Here is a 17,483-nt window from a genome sequence, read left to right as displayed (position 1 = left end):
ATCTGTGCCACTAAGAGTTAGTTCCTGCTCTAATTCGATTTATTGTTGGAGGACGCTACATGCCTCTTCAAAACTTAAGCCTTTGGTTTCCGGCATCAAGAAGTAAAACAGAATGCAGAGTGGGACACCAAGGCCTGTGAAGACGAATCCCACCTTGCCACCCAAGGCACCAGCATCGGGATTTATCATATAGGGGCTGACAAAGCCAACGACCCATCCACTGTGTTGTGTCAGTTGAGGTTGTTGTAAAGGTAAAGTTAGAGGAATGAGCTTACACGACACCTTGCGTGACACCGACGAGTCCCTGGACTTTTGATCTGAGTGGTGGCGAAGATACTTCTGCTCCGATTGCAAAGCCGACGGCACCGATAGTGAGTTGATATGCAATGGCCCTAGATATCGTTAGCTTGTCGATTGAATAGGGGAGAAGTAGTAGATACCATAAAAAGATGCAAACAATGATGATCCACAGTGCTGGAGATGTGGTAAAGCAACCGCAGATCCCCATGACAAGCAGGATCAGAGTAAGAGCGATTATTCCTGGAACGAGCAGGGCTCGTCGTCCCGCTTTCTCGATTGCAACAAATGCAGTGAAGTTGCTGAGGAGCATGACCACATAGAGCACAACTGAAACGGTGAAGTACTCCTTCACCCCTGTGGAGACGTTCGTAAATTAGTATACATTCTGGATATGTGAAGACATAGCGAAGAAAGGATCTACATACCAATGAGAGATAAGAAATATGTAACATATCCAAGAACAAAAGCCGCACCAATAAGTTGTTGACCAGCCGCCGGTAGTGTTGCAATAAGTGTCCGTTTCTACGATGGTATCAGTATCAGCCCGGGAATTAATGTTGAGTGAGTCGATATACTCACAAGATTAGGTCCCTGGAAACACTGCGCAAGCAAAGATCCTTTTGCGGCGGCAGCTTCTTGAATAGCGTCACTGAACTGAACGACATCGGTGATTCTCGCAAGCTCAGCTTCAATGAGGGTCTGGTCTTCACTTCCGTGAATCTTGTTGAGCGACTTCCTTGCTTGTTCCATGCGTCCCTTTTTGATCAAGAAGTAAGGAGATTCGGGATACCATGGGTAGATTACAATCAGTATCACTGCTCCAATTAATGGTTGACCCTTTGTAGTGCGAGGTGGTTCTTACAAACGAAAGAAAACTGAAGCACAATGAGGATCTCGTAAGACCACTTTCCCTCAATACTTGAAGTTCCTTTTGCTATGCATCTACATTAGGTTAGCATGCGTTGTGCCTGTGTCTCTCTTTTTTTTTCCTTTTCGACGGTGCTTACGATAAGAGGAATTGGCCAAGCACGATCGAGCCATTCATAATGCAAAGGAAGAACCCACGAAGCTCAGGGCGGCAATTCTCTCCAATCCAAACTGGGCTTTCCAGAAAGATTTGGCCGAACCCAATAGCTATGTTAAGTCAGAAAAAGTCTCAAGCTGCTTCTATTTTGGGATACCCACCATTGATGAATCTACCAGCGAGGAAGAGCTTCCACTCAGTGCTAGCAATCTGCATACCAATCCCGATAGCTGTGAAAAGTGACCCAACCGCGATTGTATGTTTTCGCCCGATAGTATCGAGCATGTAACTGACTGAGATCTCGCCGACAATGCTGCCAGCGGAGGAGGCTCCCGCCCAGCCAGATTGCCAACGAGCGGGAATGAGGTAGCCAGATGCCTGCGAAGGATATACTTCGCCAAATTGTTTTTGGAATGCGGGAAAAGCTGTGCAAGTCCCGGCGACGCCGAAATCGAAACCTATGACTATTAGAAAGGTCTTCTCGATCCAGTATCGAGTACCTACCGAGCATCATAGAGCCAATGGAACTGTATAACGCCCACATCAAGAATCGCTTCTGCTTAGCAAGCACTTTCCATTTTAGATGAGGTTGGACCTTTGTCCAAACAATCTCGGTTGAGGCGTCCATGGTTAGCAATGGCTGTGAAACGTCGAGGGTGAGGGTTGTTGCTGAGAAATGAGAAGTGATGCTTGATGCTTCCGGTAGAGATGTGACAGAAAATGAGGGGAGAGATCCGCGTATTTGTAATCCTTGCTGCGTGACTTGGTCTCTGATTCTCTGGCAATGAAGTGTGTGTATAGAAGCTGTGGTCTAAGAAGGATTGTGGGGTTCAGCTGTTACTGCTAGCGGAAATTGTGAAGCCAACTCTAAGGGTTATTACCAGCCAACCACGCGAGGGATGCCTGGTGTCAGCTGGCGAGCCACAATTCCTAAACAATCCAACAATCCAATTTTCATGCATAGCTTGGGACGAGAGTGCGGAGACGGGACGAGACCCCAGATCTAGGCAAGGGGGTTCCCCGACTGGGGTGACGCCGAGCACTTGAGTTTAGTGGGTACGGGCGCTCTAGCCGAGCCGCCCCCTTTTTATTTTCAACATGATAGGCTCTGGAAAGCGCGAGTCTTACTCGTAGTGCAGCACCAGCTGGGGAAACCTAGTAGCTGTGGGGGGCTGGTCGAGTCGCTCCCATTTTCTGTTCGACATGATAGGCTCTGGAAGGTCACGAGTCTCACCAATACAAACTGGGGAAAGCTAGCAGCTGTGGGGATCTGAGCTGTTTTCTTGATTTCACTTTCGATAGTCACAACCCCTTTCATGCAGCATCCGACATCCGAGCCGAGCTGACCCGCGATATTAATACGCGGTTGTGCTCTCCAAGAAGCAATGTCAACCTCGTACTTTCCGAGCATCCGCGATAGGAAAGGAAGACAATTGCAAATGAACGAAGGAACCACCACTCTGAGACCGGCTTCTGCCAACCTGGGAAAGCAGCAGTCAAACCATCCAGCGAAGCGAAAGCGACACGGCCGGTCGGGAAATGCATCCTCCTCTCCACCAAATCAGCCTCGCGCTGAACCTTCTGATTACCCGAGAAAGCGGGTTTCCATTGCAGTAAGCCATTTAGATCGAGAGAAATTCTTGACCACTGACACGTTTCCTGTAGTGCGATGTCTGTGAGTTCGATTTTGATCACAGAGACTTCGGTGTGCATGACAGTCAACGCAGTCTCCTAACATGGTCCAGGCCGCCTGAGAAAGACAAGATGTGATGCAGCCAAACCACGCTGCTCCTTCTGCCAAGAAATAGAGGCTGAGTGCACCTACCAGAAGCCAAGTGCAGGCGACAGGTATCTCGGTCCACAAGTCTAGGGTTGGGTTTCAGCTGACCCACGTTCTTAAGACAGAGCAACAGAATAGACGAGCCGATCTTAAAGATCCTAGAACGTCTAGACCGAATGGAGAATTTGATCTTGCTTCCAGAAAGAGAAACGGCTCATGTCACCACCCTTGTTTCCCATACAGCTGACGAGAATTTCCAGGAGGCGCATCCTTCAACGGAGCAGGTGACACATGGTCCCACACCTGAATCCCATTCCTCTTACCAGTACGATCATGGACCTCCCTTGGTGAGAACAATGTCAGTTCCCGACATCCCGGTTCTGAAGCCCCCTGATGCGCATGAGAACAACATTGTCTTGCCGAACTTGGAAAGCTTTTCTTGCTTGCCACCATTCAATCACATCGAGTACGATGAAGGAGAGTTGTACCTGCAGACAGAGATCCGACAAGGAGCTCTCCTCTATGGATACACCGGCTCTCGGGTAGTAGACACAACATCCAAAAAATGTTGGAGGTTGCAGCGGCTGTTCGCCAAGAATGTCCTACCTTGGATACCACTCTTTGACCAGGAGTACTGCATTTCAAAGGTCACAAGCGCGACAGAATGTGGCTTCGAATCCGAAGATCTCTCAGTGGCCCTAGTGATGTTTATTTTTGCTTTAGGAGCAATGTCCAATGACGACGATTGCACCAGCAACTCCACTGCGAGTTTTGCTGGTATCGCATATTTTCTTCAAGGGTGTAAAATCGTTGATGCGAGTCGGACGAACAACAATACCATCATCATGATTCAATGCAGAATCTTATGGGCAATATACTTGTTATATTGCATGCGGCCGCTGCAAGCTTGGAATATAATTAATGAGGCGTTGAGAGAGAGCATCATCCTCTGCCACTTGCGGACCCGGATGGGATCTGATTCACGCTTGAATGACCTGGCAAAACGAGCTTACTGGGCGTCTTATATCCTAGATCAGTAAGTTATCAATCAAGATAACTACCCTTACTCACCGAAAGTTAGTGAATTGAGAAGCCAAATTGGGTTCACTGGAAGCGGGATCCACAGTTGCCCCGGAACTGTGGAATTACCCTCGAGTGAAAACGATGAGCCGGGATTCTTCTACTTTCTATCTGAAATCGCCCTCCGACAGCTCCTCGCCAATGTTCTTGATAACATGGGTTTTCTCAGTATACACCCCGTTGGTTGGTTCTCTCTTTCACTCCATTCTAACTTTGATAGCTGGCTACACCCGCTACGCCCCAGTCGTAGCCTTCGAACTCTGCTCTCAACTTTCAGAATGGTATTCCAATCTCCCCTCTTCTCTTCGCTTCCCCCTCGGCTCAACACCAATTCTCGATCCGCAAAAGGCTTTCCTTCGGGCCCAATATTACAGCATTCTCTGCATCACGAAATGGCCATTCATAATGCGTTTCGTAGCTCAGATGCCCGACTTCCGCGGCGAACAAGAAATGCTCATCTCTCAAGGACGGGAGTGTCTCGAGTCCGCCATATTATACATCCATACTATTGAAACTATCATGCATTCCAGACATATGCTTGTCTTTCCCAATTTTATTGGGTAAGTTAATTCGCCCTTTGTGAGGGCCCTGAGTTAATGAAGTAGGCTACACTGCCAGTTGATGCTGTTGACCATCACGTATCGGGTTCCGTCTCTGCAGAGCATGCAGGTAGAAGGTGTAGAAGCAGCAATCAAGAAAGGATATGAAATCATGAGGACTTGGGAGGAGAGTCCCAGTGTGGGTGCCGCCGTGAGACGATTCGCAGTGTTGATAAAGAAAATTGGAATTAATCTAGGAGACTATACCGAACACAGTAGAGATAGTGGAAAGCACTTAGGTGCTTTCGACACCAACGGTCGGGTGGAGGGTTGGAGCCCCTATGGACACACGGCTGGAATGTTTGATACGTGATAGGATTTAGCTGATTTAAAATCAAATACAAGCACAAACATGAGAAAACAGGAGCGGAACGCGTATATGAACGCCATGACCAAAGAACTTAAGCATTTACACTAACATCCACATCATCCATTCCAAACACAAACCCCCTTGGCAAATCAGGCAACACAGACAAATACCCCTGATTCGCACTACTGAAATTCGGGTTGAACTTCACCTTCTTATTGTCCAATTCGGCAGGAACATAATGTGCATCATACACGACGGGTGCATCGCCTTTACTCCAGCTCTCCACCACTTCACGCGCAGCCTCAGGAAGAACGACCTTCGCAGGACACTGGTACCACCATGGTGTATGCACGAATGCAAGCATGATTCTCGGATCAGGACTGGGGTTGCAGAGACCTGCATGCCAGAGCCGCAGGTCGCGAAGCACAACCGACCCCTTCGGCACACTGGCTTGGATCGGCGGCGCGTATTCTCGCCTTGCTTCGAGCAGCTCGTTGCGGATCCCGAATTTCGCTTCTTCGCCTGTTATGGGCTCGTCAGTCTGGCAGTTCTTGTGGTCGGCAAACGAGGTGTCGCGGTGTGTGCCGAGCCAGAGCTCAGTGCTTCCGTTCGCGGGGGAGGTGTCGACGAGGTAATAGTTTGCGACGAGAGCGAAGGGGAAGAGGCCGTGGTTGAAGCTCAGATCTGCATGAACGTTTTGACGTGCTCCATTAAAGCCTCCCAGAGCGGTGTTCCCGTTCACATAATTGACGTGCGGATTGGGGCCGAGGATTGACGAGATCACTTTGGCGGCGGGACCGTTGGCCCATATGTCGCGGTACATGAGTTCTGGTTTGAGAGGGGGCCCCTGCGACATGTTACCGGTTGGGCGACCGTCTGTGGAGTTCTGTTTTAATTAGCATCAGCTAGGGAATTTCGATGGGGAGTAGTTGCGAACATCGTTGAAGTGGGTGGTAGAGAGTTTGGCCATGATTTCAGCTTCGTTGGAGAGGATGGTGTTGAGCGTTTCAATGTGTGTGACATCGACAGCATTAGATAGGCAGACGATCCCATCTCGGTGTAGGGCAGCGAGAGCAATTGCAACGTTTTCGGGTGTGATCGTTTGAGAGATGCGTTCTTTATCTGACAAGGGAACTGTGGTGAGGGTTTGAAATTGCAAGGGCATCTTCGCCGAAGGCATGATGAGTGTGGGTTTAAACTGCGAAGATGGTTCGCTTTTGGAGGATAAGATTGAGAAGAAGAATTGAACTGGTATCAGAAGGCGAGAAAAGCATAATATCGTCCTTTTTTTATGCTTTATGATGTATGAAGCTCCCGGGCTGTATCAGGCAGTGCCAGCTCTCAACTCTCATTTCCTTCGCCTAGTGCAACATCGTTCCGACAAACTAATGAGACCAAGGCATTGCTCTTCTAGCATACGCTGAGAGACGGACCAGTACTCGAGCTGATGCATGTGGGGTCGGGGGTGGGGTGCGGGGTGCGTAGCTGGAGAAGACGGCTCGGGGGACGTCGGCTCAGCTACCTGGAAACTCGGCAGGGAAAGGGGAACGTCGGCTCGGCTAAATTTACTTCGCAAACAAGGGGTTTCGCTTAGAGTTACCTTTTCAGCTGTTCTAGATCTCCGCTTCTCCTTTCTCGGTGCAATGGAGAATGTTACCCACTCTTGGGTTTCGGGCTCAAATCATATTTTGTATCAGCTCGGTCGAGGCCTAGAAACACTTCTAATAATGAGCCCCGAATTTAGGAGAGAAGCATCAAATTCTTACCGCACATAAATCGTTTGTCCAACTATCCTTACCTCAAACCGCAGCAATGGCAATTGGAATTGCAATTCTAGGAGCCGGCATCTTTGCAAGAGAGGGTAAGCATAAAGCTGTTTGCAAATTCGATAATACTTACCCTCCATCAGAACACCTGCCAGCGATTCGAGCTTGTGACTCTTTGTCCTTGAAAGCGATCTATTCTCGTTCCGAAGCTTCTTCAACAGCCCTAGCAAAGTCTGCAGATGTCGATACGTACTTTGATTCCCCCAAATCACCCTCGAAATCTCTTGATGATCTACTACAACGCAAAGACATTCACGCAGTCGTAATTGCATTACCGATTCTTGTCCAGCCAGCGATTATCAGGAAAGCGCTCTCTGCCGGGAAACACGTTCTGAGCGAAAAGCCAATCGCGAGAGACGTTGCAACCGCAGAGGGTTTGATTGCTTGGTATAAGGAACAAAAAATCGAACAGATATGGAGTGTTGCAGAGAACTTCAGGTTTCTTGAGCCTGTTGTATATGGAGCTGAACAAGTGAAGAAGGTTGGAGGAAGTGTGACCACGTTCAGTATGAAGTTATATGGGTTTGTGGACGAGAATGACAAGTTTTACAAAACTCCTTGGTGAGTATTTCCCTGTCAGCTGGAAAATATGGTCTGACCATTTTGCAGGAGACAGGTTCCGGAATATCAAGGCGGTTTTCTTCTTGACGGTGGGGTGCATTTTACAGCTGGGCTCCGAGGGCTTTTAGTGGCAGGAGGACAGCACATCACTCATCTAGCAGCATTTTCTTCTCTTCTAGAGAAAAAGCTCGCACCTGTCGACACTGTTCACGCAACGATGAAGATCTCAAATGGAAACAATGGGACTTTCAACTTATCGTTCGGGACTGAGTTCAAATCGGGATTCGAGATTGAGGTGGTTACTAGTAAAGGTGCTGTTGTAGTGAGGCCAACCGAAGTCGTGGTCACGACCAAGGACGAGAAAGGGGTGAAGAAGGAGGATGTTAAGAAGTTTGAGTACAGTGCTGGTGTTAAACCTGAAATCTTGGCTTTCGCTAAAGCTCTCGAAGCTGGTAAGGGAAATGAGAAATCATCTCCAGAGGAAGCCTTAATGGATTTGAAGATTCTCCAAACCTTATTGGAAAGTGGGGAGAAGGGCGGGAAAGTTATGAAAGTGGCATAATTGAGTCAGTCTATTGGATATCCAATTAATTATCGTCCATCTACAAGTGCTCGCATTTTCAATTTTGATATTCATATCCATAGAGAATAAAGAAAATTGATTCATCCCTTACCCTGCTCATAGTCTGTGAATGCGAAGTTGCCGGACTGCCTACGATGAATAGTCATGCTCTATAGCTCTACACACGGTAATATAGACGGGAAAATCTCTCGTGACCTTGGCCTCTAGCTTTAAATTGACGTGTGAATATGGTTGTACTTGTTTTATGCCACACACAATAGTGGGGTACTGTAACATTTCCAGGATTACCGACGATCCGACCATCCCCGACGCAGAGATCGCCAAGTGCCAGGGCCGCGTTAAGACGGACATCTCTAGATCCCTAAAACTTTTCACCGAATTCGCTCTGCCGCCCGATCCGATGGAAATTGCAGGAGTTCAGCAGCACTACCTACTTGGACAGCTGAACTAGATGTGAAGCAGTCTAGCTTAGGGTGATGCGACATATTGGCAGCTGCAAGCTCAACGGAACTCACGTTCCATGTCGCATCGAGTACTGCATCTATATTAACTTCGTGGGAAATAATCTACGTTCAACTCCGTGCAAGTTCATAAAGCTCATTCTCTCGAGGCTTTATATACGAATAGGTCCTCTTCTACCATTCACTGTCCTCTCGAAATCCGCCAACATGTCAAGAACGCGAACACCCATTTCCTCGAACTGGGAATGGAAACTCGCAAACGCACACCAGAATGTTACAGCGCTGAAGGACCCCACGTTGCAAAGCTGGATGCCAGTTTCTCAATTCCCTTCCGTAATCCAACTGGAGCTCCTCCATTCCAAGCTCATTCCCGACCCCAATGTCGGAGAGAATGAACGGCTGATACAATGGGTTGGAGAATGCGATTGGGAATATCGTTGTTCCTTTCCCTCTTTAAACAATGCTTCTACACTACCTAACGTGGAACTGGTCTTCGAAGGCTTGGACACATTTGCCACGGTTTTCTTAAACGGAAAAGAAATTCTCAAAAGTGAGAATATGTTTCTCCCTGCCCGAGTCGATGTTAAGGCATTATTGAAAACTCCTGGTGAGGAAAATGAATTGTCGATTCTGTTTGAGAGTGCATTGCGAAAAGGAACTGAGCTGGAAGAGAAGTTTGGTGCTAGAGAGAGCATGATGCGAGATAAGAGGCGTAACCACATACGAAAAGCACAGGTGAGTCGCTCTTGGCTATATGGATATTTTTACTGACGGGAAAAGTATCACTGGGGCTGGGACTGGGGACCCATCATTGTTACCTGCGGACCCTACCTGCCAGTTTACTTGGACGCGTATACCTCACGAATCGAAGATCTTCACGTCACCAGCAGTACCTCTCCCGACCACTTGTTTGCAGATATCTCCGTTTTTGTCAAGCTGAGCAAGGCTTATACAGAGTCGTCAGTAGAAATTCAGGTTTTAGATGCATTGGGAACTCAAGTTGCAGCTGGAAAAACTTCCGCGGATGGGTCTTGTACCTTCAAGGTCTTAAAGCCGTCTCTATGGTGGCCAAATGGCCATGGAGATCAACACCTCTACACTGCAACGGCTATATTATCCCAATTCAATGACACTTTGGATACTAGCTCTAAGAAGTTTGGCATCCGCTCCATCGAGATTATCCAACGGCCCCTCTCATCCGAACCTGGCAAAACATTTATGTTCAATGTCAACGGTCGCGACATTTTCGCTCAAGGCGGGGACTGGATTCCAGCTGATAATCTACTCCCCCGTCTCACACGGGAGAAGTACCATTCCTGGATCAAGATGGCACAACGAGGGAACCTAAACATGATTCGCGTGTGGGGTGGTGGAATTTATGAGACGGATGACTTTTTCGATGCTTGCGATGAGATGGGAATCTTGGTGTGGCACGACTACGCTTTTGCCTGCGGAGACCTTCCGGTACATCCCAAGTTTTTGGATAGTGTGAGAAAGGAGGTTGAATGTCAGACTTTAAGGATGAGAGGGAGGGCTTCTCTGGCATTATTGTGTGGTGGAAATGAAGATTTCATGTTGGCTGACTGGGATGGGGAGCCATTTCCGGGGACGTACTTGCACAAGTAAGTCAATTATTCTGTTAAGAATAGAGTTTAGCTGACGAAGTAAGGAAAAACTACGACCATGAAGATGTGGTCGGTCCGTTCGAGAACACCGACTTCCCTCAAAGAAAGATATATTTGGACATCATACCCAAGATAGCCGAAAAACTATGTCCAAATGTACAGTACTGGGCGAATTCACCTTGGGGAGGTGCTGAAGAAGCGAATGACCTGACCGTGGGAGATGTCCATCAATGGGACGGTTCGTTCCTTTCTCCAATCTCTAAGAGACAAGCTGATACTTCCAGTCTGGCATGGCAAATCCCGCTCATACCAGGACTACAAATCCCTCTCTGGGCGATTTGTGTCCGAATTCGGAATGCATGGATACCCAGATATGCGTACCGTGAATGAATTCGCACCCAATCCCGAAGACAGACATCCCCAATCACGAGCAATAGATTCGCACAACAAAGGGCATCTCGCGGAGACTCGGATCGCTAGATACCTTGCTGAGAACTTCAGATACAGCAACGAGCTAGAGAAATTTGCATACGTGAGCCAGCTGATGCAAAGCGAAGCTTATGGCTACGCCTGCCGGGACTGGAAACGGAAGTTCGGAGGGAAAGGAAAGGAAAGTTGCGCCGGACTTATTATTTGGCAGGTAAGATCACTCAGGCTACTCTCTATAGGTAACTTCACTTACCGTCGATGCTTAGCTAAACGACGTCTATCCCTGCACGAGCTGGGCCTTCATCGATTACCATCTCCGTCCCAAGCCCGCTTTCTATACTATCAAAAGAGCATTCGCGCCGATCTCAGTTGGCATCGATCGCACTCCTTGGTCTCGCTGGATCGACGATGATCACCCCCGGACTACCGAGATTCCCGCTTTTGAGATCTTTGCTCATAATACCACTCCCGTAGAGAAGAGATTCACCTTGCTATTGAGTGCATATGATATGCATACACACAAATACATCGTCTTGCCTCCGGGCACTGCGAAACGGGAAGTCACTCTGCAACCGGGGCAAAACACTGAGTTTGGAAGTCTGTCGATGACCGAAATTGTAGGCGAAGAAAGCCTGGTTATTCTTGCCGCTAGCCTGGTCAACCAAAAAGGAGAGGTGGAAGCACAGATTATGAATTGGCCAGAACCTTTCCGATATCTGAGCTGGCATGAGGATACTAGGGTTTCCGTTTCGGTGGGAGTGGGTGGGGGGGAGGTGAGAGTCAAAGCAAACTATCCAGTGAAAGGGTGCTTGCTGTATGTGGGGTATGAGGATGGCGAGGACGCTGAGTGGGAGGATAACATGTTGGACTTGCTACCTGGGCAGGAACTATCTGTTAAAGTGAAAGGGCTTAACGGCAGGGCTGTGTTGGCAAAGTGGCTAAATGATTGGGAGTTGAAGAAATAATGTAGTTACTGGGTCAAAACATAGTGAATCACTACCACGGCTTCTTCCAACGCGTTTACCAGCCCAGGAGACAACCCCACAAGCTGAAGCGAGAACGCCGTCCCAACTACCACATCTGTGTTAGACTCTCCAATGTAATGACCCTCCGTATTTGGTGTTGGATCGGGACTCAGCACCGTGGGGTTTGTTCTCTAGCAAGAGTAATCTTTAATGCGATGGCAGCGGAGAAATTGCTGTCGCATCAAGAGCAGCGTAGAGTGCCAGACTGTCAATAGTTGCGCAGTGGTTCCTAGTGAAGAATAGGAGAGCGTCTTCGTCGATAACTTCTTCCCCTAAATGGTTGGTAGATATCACTATATGACTCCGAACTATTGGGAAGTGGTGCTTGACACTGTACGAAGATTGCAAAGTAAAGTGGCGCGGGGCGTTTGTACCTCAAGTTTACTCTCAGGCCATTTTCCACACTCACCCACTAAAGACCCCTATATTTCCAGGCTACTCCCCTATGCTACGCTATAAACTATAATAAACAAAGGGCATATTCCCTGTACTTACAGGGGCAGAGTCGCTAAAGAGCCCTATAATAGTTGCTCTCATATCGTCCGAGCGCTACGGTTACTCTGCCAGCAATAAGAACCTTTAGATCTTCAACGACCCCGCACATGTCTCACAGCCCTGATTTAGGGCTTCAGGCCTGGAGTTACAAGGCTTATAGCGGGAGTAGTAGTACCTTAAACCACATCCTGGAGTCCGGTAGACCCATACGAGAGCACAAATGCCCTGTAATCCCGTCGCTTTATGCCGCACTCCCCTTAAGTTTGGAACAGGGCCTGACTTGGCATCATTTCCTGCTGCTCATCAAGCGGGCTACCAGGCTGGATTTAATCGTTCTATAACTTGTATTTACGGCTCTTCATAAGCTCAGTGGGATTGACAGAGAGGTTGTCACCAGGTTAGTCACACACACAAGTAAGTTATATATTCCTACTATGCCTTTATTAATAAGCTAAAATTAGTAATATTCAAACTTTTCAAGTTGAAGTAAATAGAGAAGTAAGTCTCGATTCTTGCCTGGTTATCTTTATAGAAGATATTCTATGCCCTAACACTACCCCTCTCTACAGTCCTAAATCTATACCTATAGATAAAACCACGCCGATAGATAGATTTATAGCCCTCCGTATCTCTGTTAGTAACAGAACTTAAACAGTTATATTTGACAATGCAAGGCGCGCAAAATAGGACAAGCAGATTACGCAAGAAATTCAAACGTCTTCTAAAATAGCGACTTATGAGATCCTCAGGGAACAAAACCGCTATAGAGAGCGCCGAGACTCTCCATGCACCCTCAATAGACAGACCCTCCGCCGGCACACCCAGCAAGACTGCCGCTGGGACCGTTAATGGAAGTCTCTCGACAATGAGAAACATTTACAAACGCCTTCATTAGATCCCACCCTGACACTAGAAATTAAACCAAGATAGGGAGGAGCCTTGCTCGTTGTCGTTATATTCATAAAAGATAGTCATCTTGACTTAGCATACGGTGCAGGTAGCATAGTATCCTCTCATATTTCTCAGCATTGCCCTCTCGAACTGCACTTGAAGGCTAGCATTAATGAAAATTTTGTGCATAAGAGTCTAATCAACATCCGGCACTGGCAGGTGATTCAATAACTTGACCTTCCTTCCCAGTTTTTTCATCGCCTTCAACGCATTCTCATCTCTCAATCGTTCCGTCTGCTTCTCATCCACTAACACGAAATCATGTTTCAAAACTTTGCTTCCTTCTTTGACTCCGTACTTCTGTGCAATGGCAGCATCAGCGGTGCTGAAGTCGACGATCAGGGATTTTTTGACGCCGAAGACGGCATCTGAGGTCTCGTATGGGTCGTTGCGGATGTAAAGGGCACTATATGATGGAACATGTCAGTATCTGTTGAGAGGGATAGTGATGGGAACTAGATGGGGAAGGGGAACCCACGTAATTAAATGATCCCACCCCTTCTTCTCAAACATAAAATGCATATGCGCCGGCCGCCACGGATGTCTCTTCAACAACTTCAACAATTGTCCAACCGGCCCGTCGTGGGGAATCGGGTACGGCACCGGCACAATTGCCTTGAACCAAAACACGCCCTCCTTGTCGCTATTCATCACACATCTCCCATCGGGCCCCTGTCTATTGCTGTGTTGAACGTCATAATGTCCTGTACTATCCGTCTCCCAGATGTCGATCTTCACGCCCTCAATTGGGTTCCCGGACACGTCTTTTATGGAGCAGAGAACGAGACAAGGCTCCCCTTCGGGGTCGTGAGACATCAAGTCCCCGTTGGGTATGGTTTCTGCTTCGTGGGTGTGGAAGGGGCCGAGGACCGAGCCCTCTGTTGACGCGGGGGGTTTGGGGTGGTCGATTGCGTCGACAAGGAGGGAGAGGCCGAGGATGTCGGAGAGGAGGATGAATTCCTATCAATCAGTCGACATCAGCGTCCATTCTCTATCGTAGTGGGGGGAGAGGGTTGTGCAAGAAGGGGGAGCTCACATGTCGCACATCGCTGCTAATCTGCCCAACTCTCACCAAGAAGTTCAAGGCCGCCATCCACTCGGTTGTACTCAGTCTCGTCTCCCGCGCGAAATCGTGCAGGTGTGTAACGAGGCGCTCCATCACGTAAGTGAGGCGCTGATCTGAGCCTTGCGAATTAATGATCACGGTGTTATCGGTGATGTTGTCGATGGTTAGGTCCATCATTGCAGGGACGTTAACGTGTGCTGGATCCATGTTGGAAGATCGGATTGTTGTTGAGTTGGGGGAGAGTGCGGGGAGAAGAAATTCAAGGAGGTGAAGCGTGCAGGAAATGGATTTCCGTGAAGGGTGATGATGCTGGGGTGGGGTAAGTGTAATGTGGGGATTTCGGAAGGTGTGGTTGATTGATCGAGTTGTGTCCTCCGCAGCTTCCTTTTGTTTCTTCAATTGAGGGTCAGAACAAGGTGATATATCATAAGATTTTGCAGCGGAGGTGGTGACAGACTCGGCAAATATGAAGCTATAATCTTTGTAATGATTGCCAATAATTGGTGGTTCTCTGTCATGCGGTTCCTGGACCCGGAGCGGCTATTGCGGGGTAGTTTTCGACCCCGGCAGGCGGGGATAAATATATACCCGGATCAGCTCACCTTCTGACTGACTTTCAATTCGTTGAGACGACTTTGATGTTTCCTATTATACGGTGAACGGGGAGTTATATATTCCAGACCGCAGTCTTCAGTCGCTGTTTTCTACGGGCAACTGCAATGAGAAACTGCATTCAAATGGCAAATACTGAAACATGAGCTGAGCCGATACGGTTCACATATCTCATGAGCTTTCCGAGCAGAGTTCCTTGAGTTACACGCATACAAAGGTACAAAAAGTTCCATTCCCCGTATGCAGATGCCATAAACTAATTGAAAAGGGACTTGATCGGGCAAGCAGACCCACAATCCTTCCACGGTCTCGAACACCGATAGCAGAATGCCGTCTGACACCTTGAGCATGTCATATGCAGGCAACCTTCCCTCCTCTCAATCAAGTGATTACACCCAGGACACGTTTTCCAGCCCTTCTTCTTAGCCAGCTTCTTGACCGCTTCCGTTTCTTTGTCTTCTGCGCAGAAAGTCCCAGGGTGTGCCACCTGTCTGCAATGCCGACATGTTTGCGCAGAGCACTTCTCACACGTCCCGATATCACCCACGATCACTCGTGGTGGTAGGAACCTTGCGCATTGGGCGTTGGAGCAGAACATTGCATTCGGCGTTGACAGCTCGAGCATCATCTCCTCGTACTCTGCTACAAATCCATCCGCCAAGCCGAGACAGTCCCTGACGCTTAATGCCTTTTTGCAGCATTGAAACGGCGCCCTCGACTTTAGCGCAGCCTTGAAAGCATTTTGCAGACACTCGTTGCAGTACCCGTGCTCGCATTCCTGTACAAGCTCCTCCCGAGCATGGTCCTCAAGGCAGGAAGTACACGTCCCAACATTACTCCCCTTCCACTGCTCCCAAGCCTCCTCGTTCTTAGCTTCCTCATCGAACCGTTCTTGCAGTCTTTTTGCTTCCAAGAAATTTACTTCATCAGCGCTATTCTGAGAATTAAGCTCCTTATCAATTCGGTCCGCTTCAAAACAGTCTATCTGTGCTTTCCAAGTCCCGGGGTCCATTCCCCACAGATCAGGGTTAGCTTGCTTCACCGGTCCCGGTATCGGGATCGCCTCCTCTATCAATTTGTTTGATTCCCGATGCATGAAATACGCTAGCTCTTTATCTTCATCGTCGGCAGTCCCATTGTTAATCTTGTACGCCAGCAGGAGATCTCGCTCCTCCTGAAGTTCTTGCTCTTCCTGCAGCAGCAGGTACCTTGCGAACGCTTGATCGGCCTCTATATGATCCTTCCAAGGGCTGTTTGTGCCGGGTCGAAACGGGTGGATCGGAGTACTTTGCAGTTTTCGAATATAGCCCATGCGCGGAGCCCGGCGATTTCTGATGTAAGGGAATTTTGAAAAGGAGCTACTTGGCTTTTTCCATACTGTGTAATGGCTGCCGTCGAAAGAAAGGTCTCTGGCTAGCATGGCGTCGAGAGTGAATTGGCTATTTGTGAAGTTGCTGGATTTAAATGGCTGACTTGACGATGTGCTGGTCGTTTGCCGTTCGTCGAGATGAGGTACCTGTGCTTTCGCTATTGGGGTAGCTTCCCCCGTGGCCGAGAAAGGTCTATTCATCAGCACAGATGGAGTCGCCGAGAAGTTAACGTTTTCTTTGCGTCCTAGATCGACACTAGGCAAAGCAGAGATAGAGAGACTCCTCTGCAGCGAATTTCCCATTGGCGGAGAAGACATCCGGCTCTTGCCTTTCCGGAGACCGAAGTTGGAATTGGTGTGCGAGGCTCTCTTCGAGCTCGAAAAACTGTCCTCCTGAGGGACAGGACTAGAGCAAGTGCTTGGGGACGTTGGAGATAAGCTGGTCCGAGAGGAGATGCCAGAGGATAGACTCCACATGTGACTCCCTGAAACCGATGAATTCGAGTCTACCGAAAGTCGATGGATATCTGACGTCGTGTCAAACGCCACAGGATAAGTCTCTTGCCATTCCCTCCTCGGGAAACCCAGCGCGGGTTCGCTGTTGGCAAAATAGCCTGGTAGTTCAGCCGGAATTTCTGCTGGTAGCTCTACAGCAAGTTGTTCTGGTATATTGGGCATATCTCGTGTGCTTTGCGATACATGTTCTGATTGATATACCTTTGCTGTTCGAGTTGTGCTTCTCATACTCCCAGTTGCCTTCCGTGCAAGTTCGGTAATATAGCGTAAGTATTTGCTCTTCTGCGGAATGTTAGCATCAACCATTTGACAAATACACAACAGGACTTGTGCTGACCTGCGAAAGCTTCGTTACATGCTCATTGTTTGGGCGGCTTTCCTCCCTGACATCTTGGATATCAGCTTCCCAGTCATACGGAGCCGGTTGCGGTGGCAGCTGGGCATTAACGACTGAAGTTGTACTCCAAAACTGTTCCGTCATGGGGCCTCCGTATTCTTCGCTGCTCATGAGAGGTAGGCCATGCTCTGGCGGTGCCGATGTTGCCAATGGTCGTTGCACTTCCTGCAATTCAAGAGTAAGAAATGGTGGAAGAGGTGGAGCAGGCCTTTGAGGAGGCAATGTTGCGGAGCGGGTTGGTGTTGAATCGGCACACAGTGGAGGTAGTGGAGCCTTCCTTACAGGAGGCAGTACCGCCGACAGATCTATCATTGGTTTAGGAGGAACAAGAGGGCGTGCCCGCAAGTGTTGTGGCTTTGGTGGAGGCCGTGTGGGGGGCTCAGATGAACCAGATCGCCTCGATAGCGGACGAGATGGTACTATTGGTGGTCTCGGGGCTGTGCGCAGTGGAGGCCGAGATGTATTCGAAGGTCC

General features: G+C 48.6%; 8 protein-coding genes across 8 annotated transcripts; 3 read left to right on the top strand and 5 right to left on the bottom strand.

Moving 5' to 3' along the window:
• Nucleotides 1-39: 39 nt before the first annotated feature.
• On the bottom strand, nucleotides 40-1,952 carry K444DRAFT_720675 (general substrate transporter; the record flags this gene model as incomplete). The annotated part of the gene is made up of 7 exons (XM_024888486.1): nucleotides 40-220; nucleotides 276-392; nucleotides 441-654; nucleotides 726-822; nucleotides 880-1,157; nucleotides 1,486-1,782; nucleotides 1,829-1,952. The coding sequence occupies 7 exons, from the start codon at nucleotides 1,950-1,952 to the stop codon at nucleotides 40-42; spliced, it is 1,308 nt and encodes a 435-aa protein (XP_024737895.1).
• Nucleotides 1,953-2,763: 811 nt separating this feature from the next.
• On the top strand, nucleotides 2,764-4,748 carry K444DRAFT_629005 (uncharacterized protein; the record flags this gene model as incomplete). Its single annotated transcript, XM_024882994.1, has 6 exons — nucleotides 2,764-2,937; nucleotides 2,990-2,999; nucleotides 3,070-3,172; nucleotides 3,238-4,140; nucleotides 4,186-4,367; nucleotides 4,405-4,748. The coding sequence occupies 6 exons, from the start codon at nucleotides 2,764-2,766 to the stop codon at nucleotides 4,746-4,748; spliced, it is 1,716 nt and encodes a 571-aa protein (XP_024737894.1).
• A 244-nt stretch (nucleotides 4,749-4,992) lies between these two features.
• Nucleotides 4,993-6,473, bottom strand: K444DRAFT_588459 (uncharacterized protein). The gene is made up of 2 exons (XM_024878057.1): nucleotides 6,031-6,473; nucleotides 4,993-5,979 (listed from the first exon to the last, which is right to left on the bottom strand). The coding sequence occupies exons 1-2, from the start codon at nucleotides 6,271-6,273 to the stop codon at nucleotides 5,185-5,187; spliced, it is 1,038 nt and encodes a 345-aa protein (XP_024737893.1). The 5' UTR covers nucleotides 6,274-6,473; the 3' UTR covers nucleotides 4,993-5,184.
• A 295-nt stretch (nucleotides 6,474-6,768) lies between these two features.
• On the top strand, nucleotides 6,769-8,084 carry K444DRAFT_588456 (NAD(P)-binding protein). Its single transcript, XM_024878056.1, has 3 exons — nucleotides 6,769-6,954; nucleotides 7,003-7,480; nucleotides 7,529-8,084. The coding sequence occupies exons 1-3, from the start codon at nucleotides 6,906-6,908 to the stop codon at nucleotides 8,040-8,042; spliced, it is 1,041 nt and encodes a 346-aa protein (XP_024737892.1). The 5' UTR covers nucleotides 6,769-6,905; the 3' UTR covers nucleotides 8,043-8,084.
• Nucleotides 8,085-8,715: 631 nt separating this feature from the next.
• Nucleotides 8,716-11,591, top strand: K444DRAFT_652470 (glycoside hydrolase family 2 protein). Its single transcript, XM_024885797.1, has 5 exons — nucleotides 8,716-9,259; nucleotides 9,305-10,146; nucleotides 10,194-10,387; nucleotides 10,434-10,789; nucleotides 10,845-11,591. Exons 1-5 carry the CDS (start codon nucleotides 8,732-8,734, stop codon nucleotides 11,541-11,543), a joined length of 2,619 nt encoding a protein of 872 aa, XP_024737891.1. The 5' UTR covers nucleotides 8,716-8,731; the 3' UTR covers nucleotides 11,544-11,591.
• Nucleotides 11,592-12,602: 1,011 nt separating this feature from the next.
• K444DRAFT_384664 (uncharacterized protein) lies at nucleotides 12,603-13,079 on the bottom strand. Its single transcript, XM_024872373.1, has one exon. It carries the CDS (start codon nucleotides 12,972-12,974, stop codon nucleotides 12,639-12,641), a length of 336 nt encoding a protein of 111 aa, XP_024737890.1. The 5' UTR covers nucleotides 12,975-13,079; the 3' UTR covers nucleotides 12,603-12,638.
• A 12-nt stretch (nucleotides 13,080-13,091) lies between these two features.
• K444DRAFT_560423 (aromatic compound dioxygenase) lies at nucleotides 13,092-14,568 on the bottom strand. The gene is made up of 3 exons (XM_024876898.1): nucleotides 14,086-14,568; nucleotides 13,528-14,009; nucleotides 13,092-13,455 (listed from the first exon to the last, which is right to left on the bottom strand). The coding sequence occupies exons 1-3, from the start codon at nucleotides 14,320-14,322 to the stop codon at nucleotides 13,185-13,187; spliced, it is 990 nt and encodes a 329-aa protein (XP_024737889.1). The 5' UTR covers nucleotides 14,323-14,568; the 3' UTR covers nucleotides 13,092-13,184.
• Nucleotides 14,569-15,019: 451 nt separating this feature from the next.
• Nucleotides 15,020-15,502, bottom strand: K444DRAFT_512757 (uncharacterized protein; the record flags this gene model as incomplete). Its single annotated transcript, XM_024873497.1, has 1 exon — nucleotides 15,020-15,502. A coding segment is annotated over one exon (483 nt), but the record flags the coding sequence as incomplete, so codon positions are not given.
• Nucleotides 15,503-17,483: the final 1,981 nt, after the last annotated feature.

The sequence above is a fragment of the Hyaloscypha bicolor genome (genome assembly GCF_002865645.1).
Source record: "Hyaloscypha bicolor E unplaced genomic scaffold K444scaffold_57, whole genome shotgun sequence".
In the NCBI taxonomy this organism is placed as follows: domain Eukaryota; kingdom Fungi; phylum Ascomycota; class Leotiomycetes; order Helotiales; family Hyaloscyphaceae; genus Hyaloscypha; species Hyaloscypha bicolor.
The sequence above is the reverse complement of the archived record's forward strand: the minus strand, read 5'-3'. Positions and strand labels throughout refer to the sequence as shown.

Excerpts from the sequence above, each read along its gene's own strand:
- K444DRAFT_588459 (XM_024878057.1), bottom strand. The coding sequence starts at position 6,273 with ATGCCTTCGGCGAAGATGCCCTTGCAATTTCAAACCCTCACCACAGTT. Across the intron at positions 5,980-6,030 it reads CTACCACCCACTTCAACGAT|AACTCCACAGACGGTCGCCC; the intron begins GTTCGCAACTAC and ends TAATTAAAACAG.
- K444DRAFT_588456 (XM_024878056.1), top strand. The coding sequence starts at position 6,906 with ATGGCAATTGGAATTGCAATTCTAGGAGCCGGCATCTTTGCAAGAGAG. Across the intron at positions 6,955-7,002 it reads CGGCATCTTTGCAAGAGAGG|AACACCTGCCAGCGATTCGA; the intron begins GTAAGCATAAAG and ends ACCCTCCATCAG. Across the intron at positions 7,481-7,528 it reads AAGTTTTACAAAACTCCTTG|GAGACAGGTTCCGGAATATC; the intron begins GTGAGTATTTCC and ends ACCATTTTGCAG.
- K444DRAFT_652470 (XM_024885797.1), top strand. The coding sequence starts at position 8,732 with ATGTCAAGAACGCGAACACCCATTTCCTCGAACTGGGAATGGAAACTC. Across the intron at positions 10,147-10,193 it reads CCGGGGACGTACTTGCACAA|GAAAAACTACGACCATGAAG; the intron begins GTAAGTCAATTA and ends TGACGAAGTAAG. Across the intron at positions 10,388-10,433 it reads AGATGTCCATCAATGGGACG|TCTGGCATGGCAAATCCCGC; the intron begins GTTCGTTCCTTT and ends TGATACTTCCAG.
- K444DRAFT_384664 (XM_024872373.1), bottom strand. The coding sequence starts at position 12,974 with ATGTTTCTCATTGTCGAGAGACTTCCATTAACGGTCCCAGCGGCAGTC.
- K444DRAFT_560423 (XM_024876898.1), bottom strand. The coding sequence starts at position 14,322 with ATGGATCCAGCACACGTTAACGTCCCTGCAATGATGGACCTAACCATC. Across the intron at positions 14,010-14,085 it reads TTAGCAGCGATGTGCGACAT|GAATTCATCCTCCTCTCCGA; the intron begins GTGAGCTCCCCC and ends ACTGATTGATAG. Across the intron at positions 13,456-13,527 it reads GGGTGGGATCATTTAATTAC|TGCCCTTTACATCCGCAACG; the intron begins GTGGGTTCCCCT and ends TCCATCATATAG.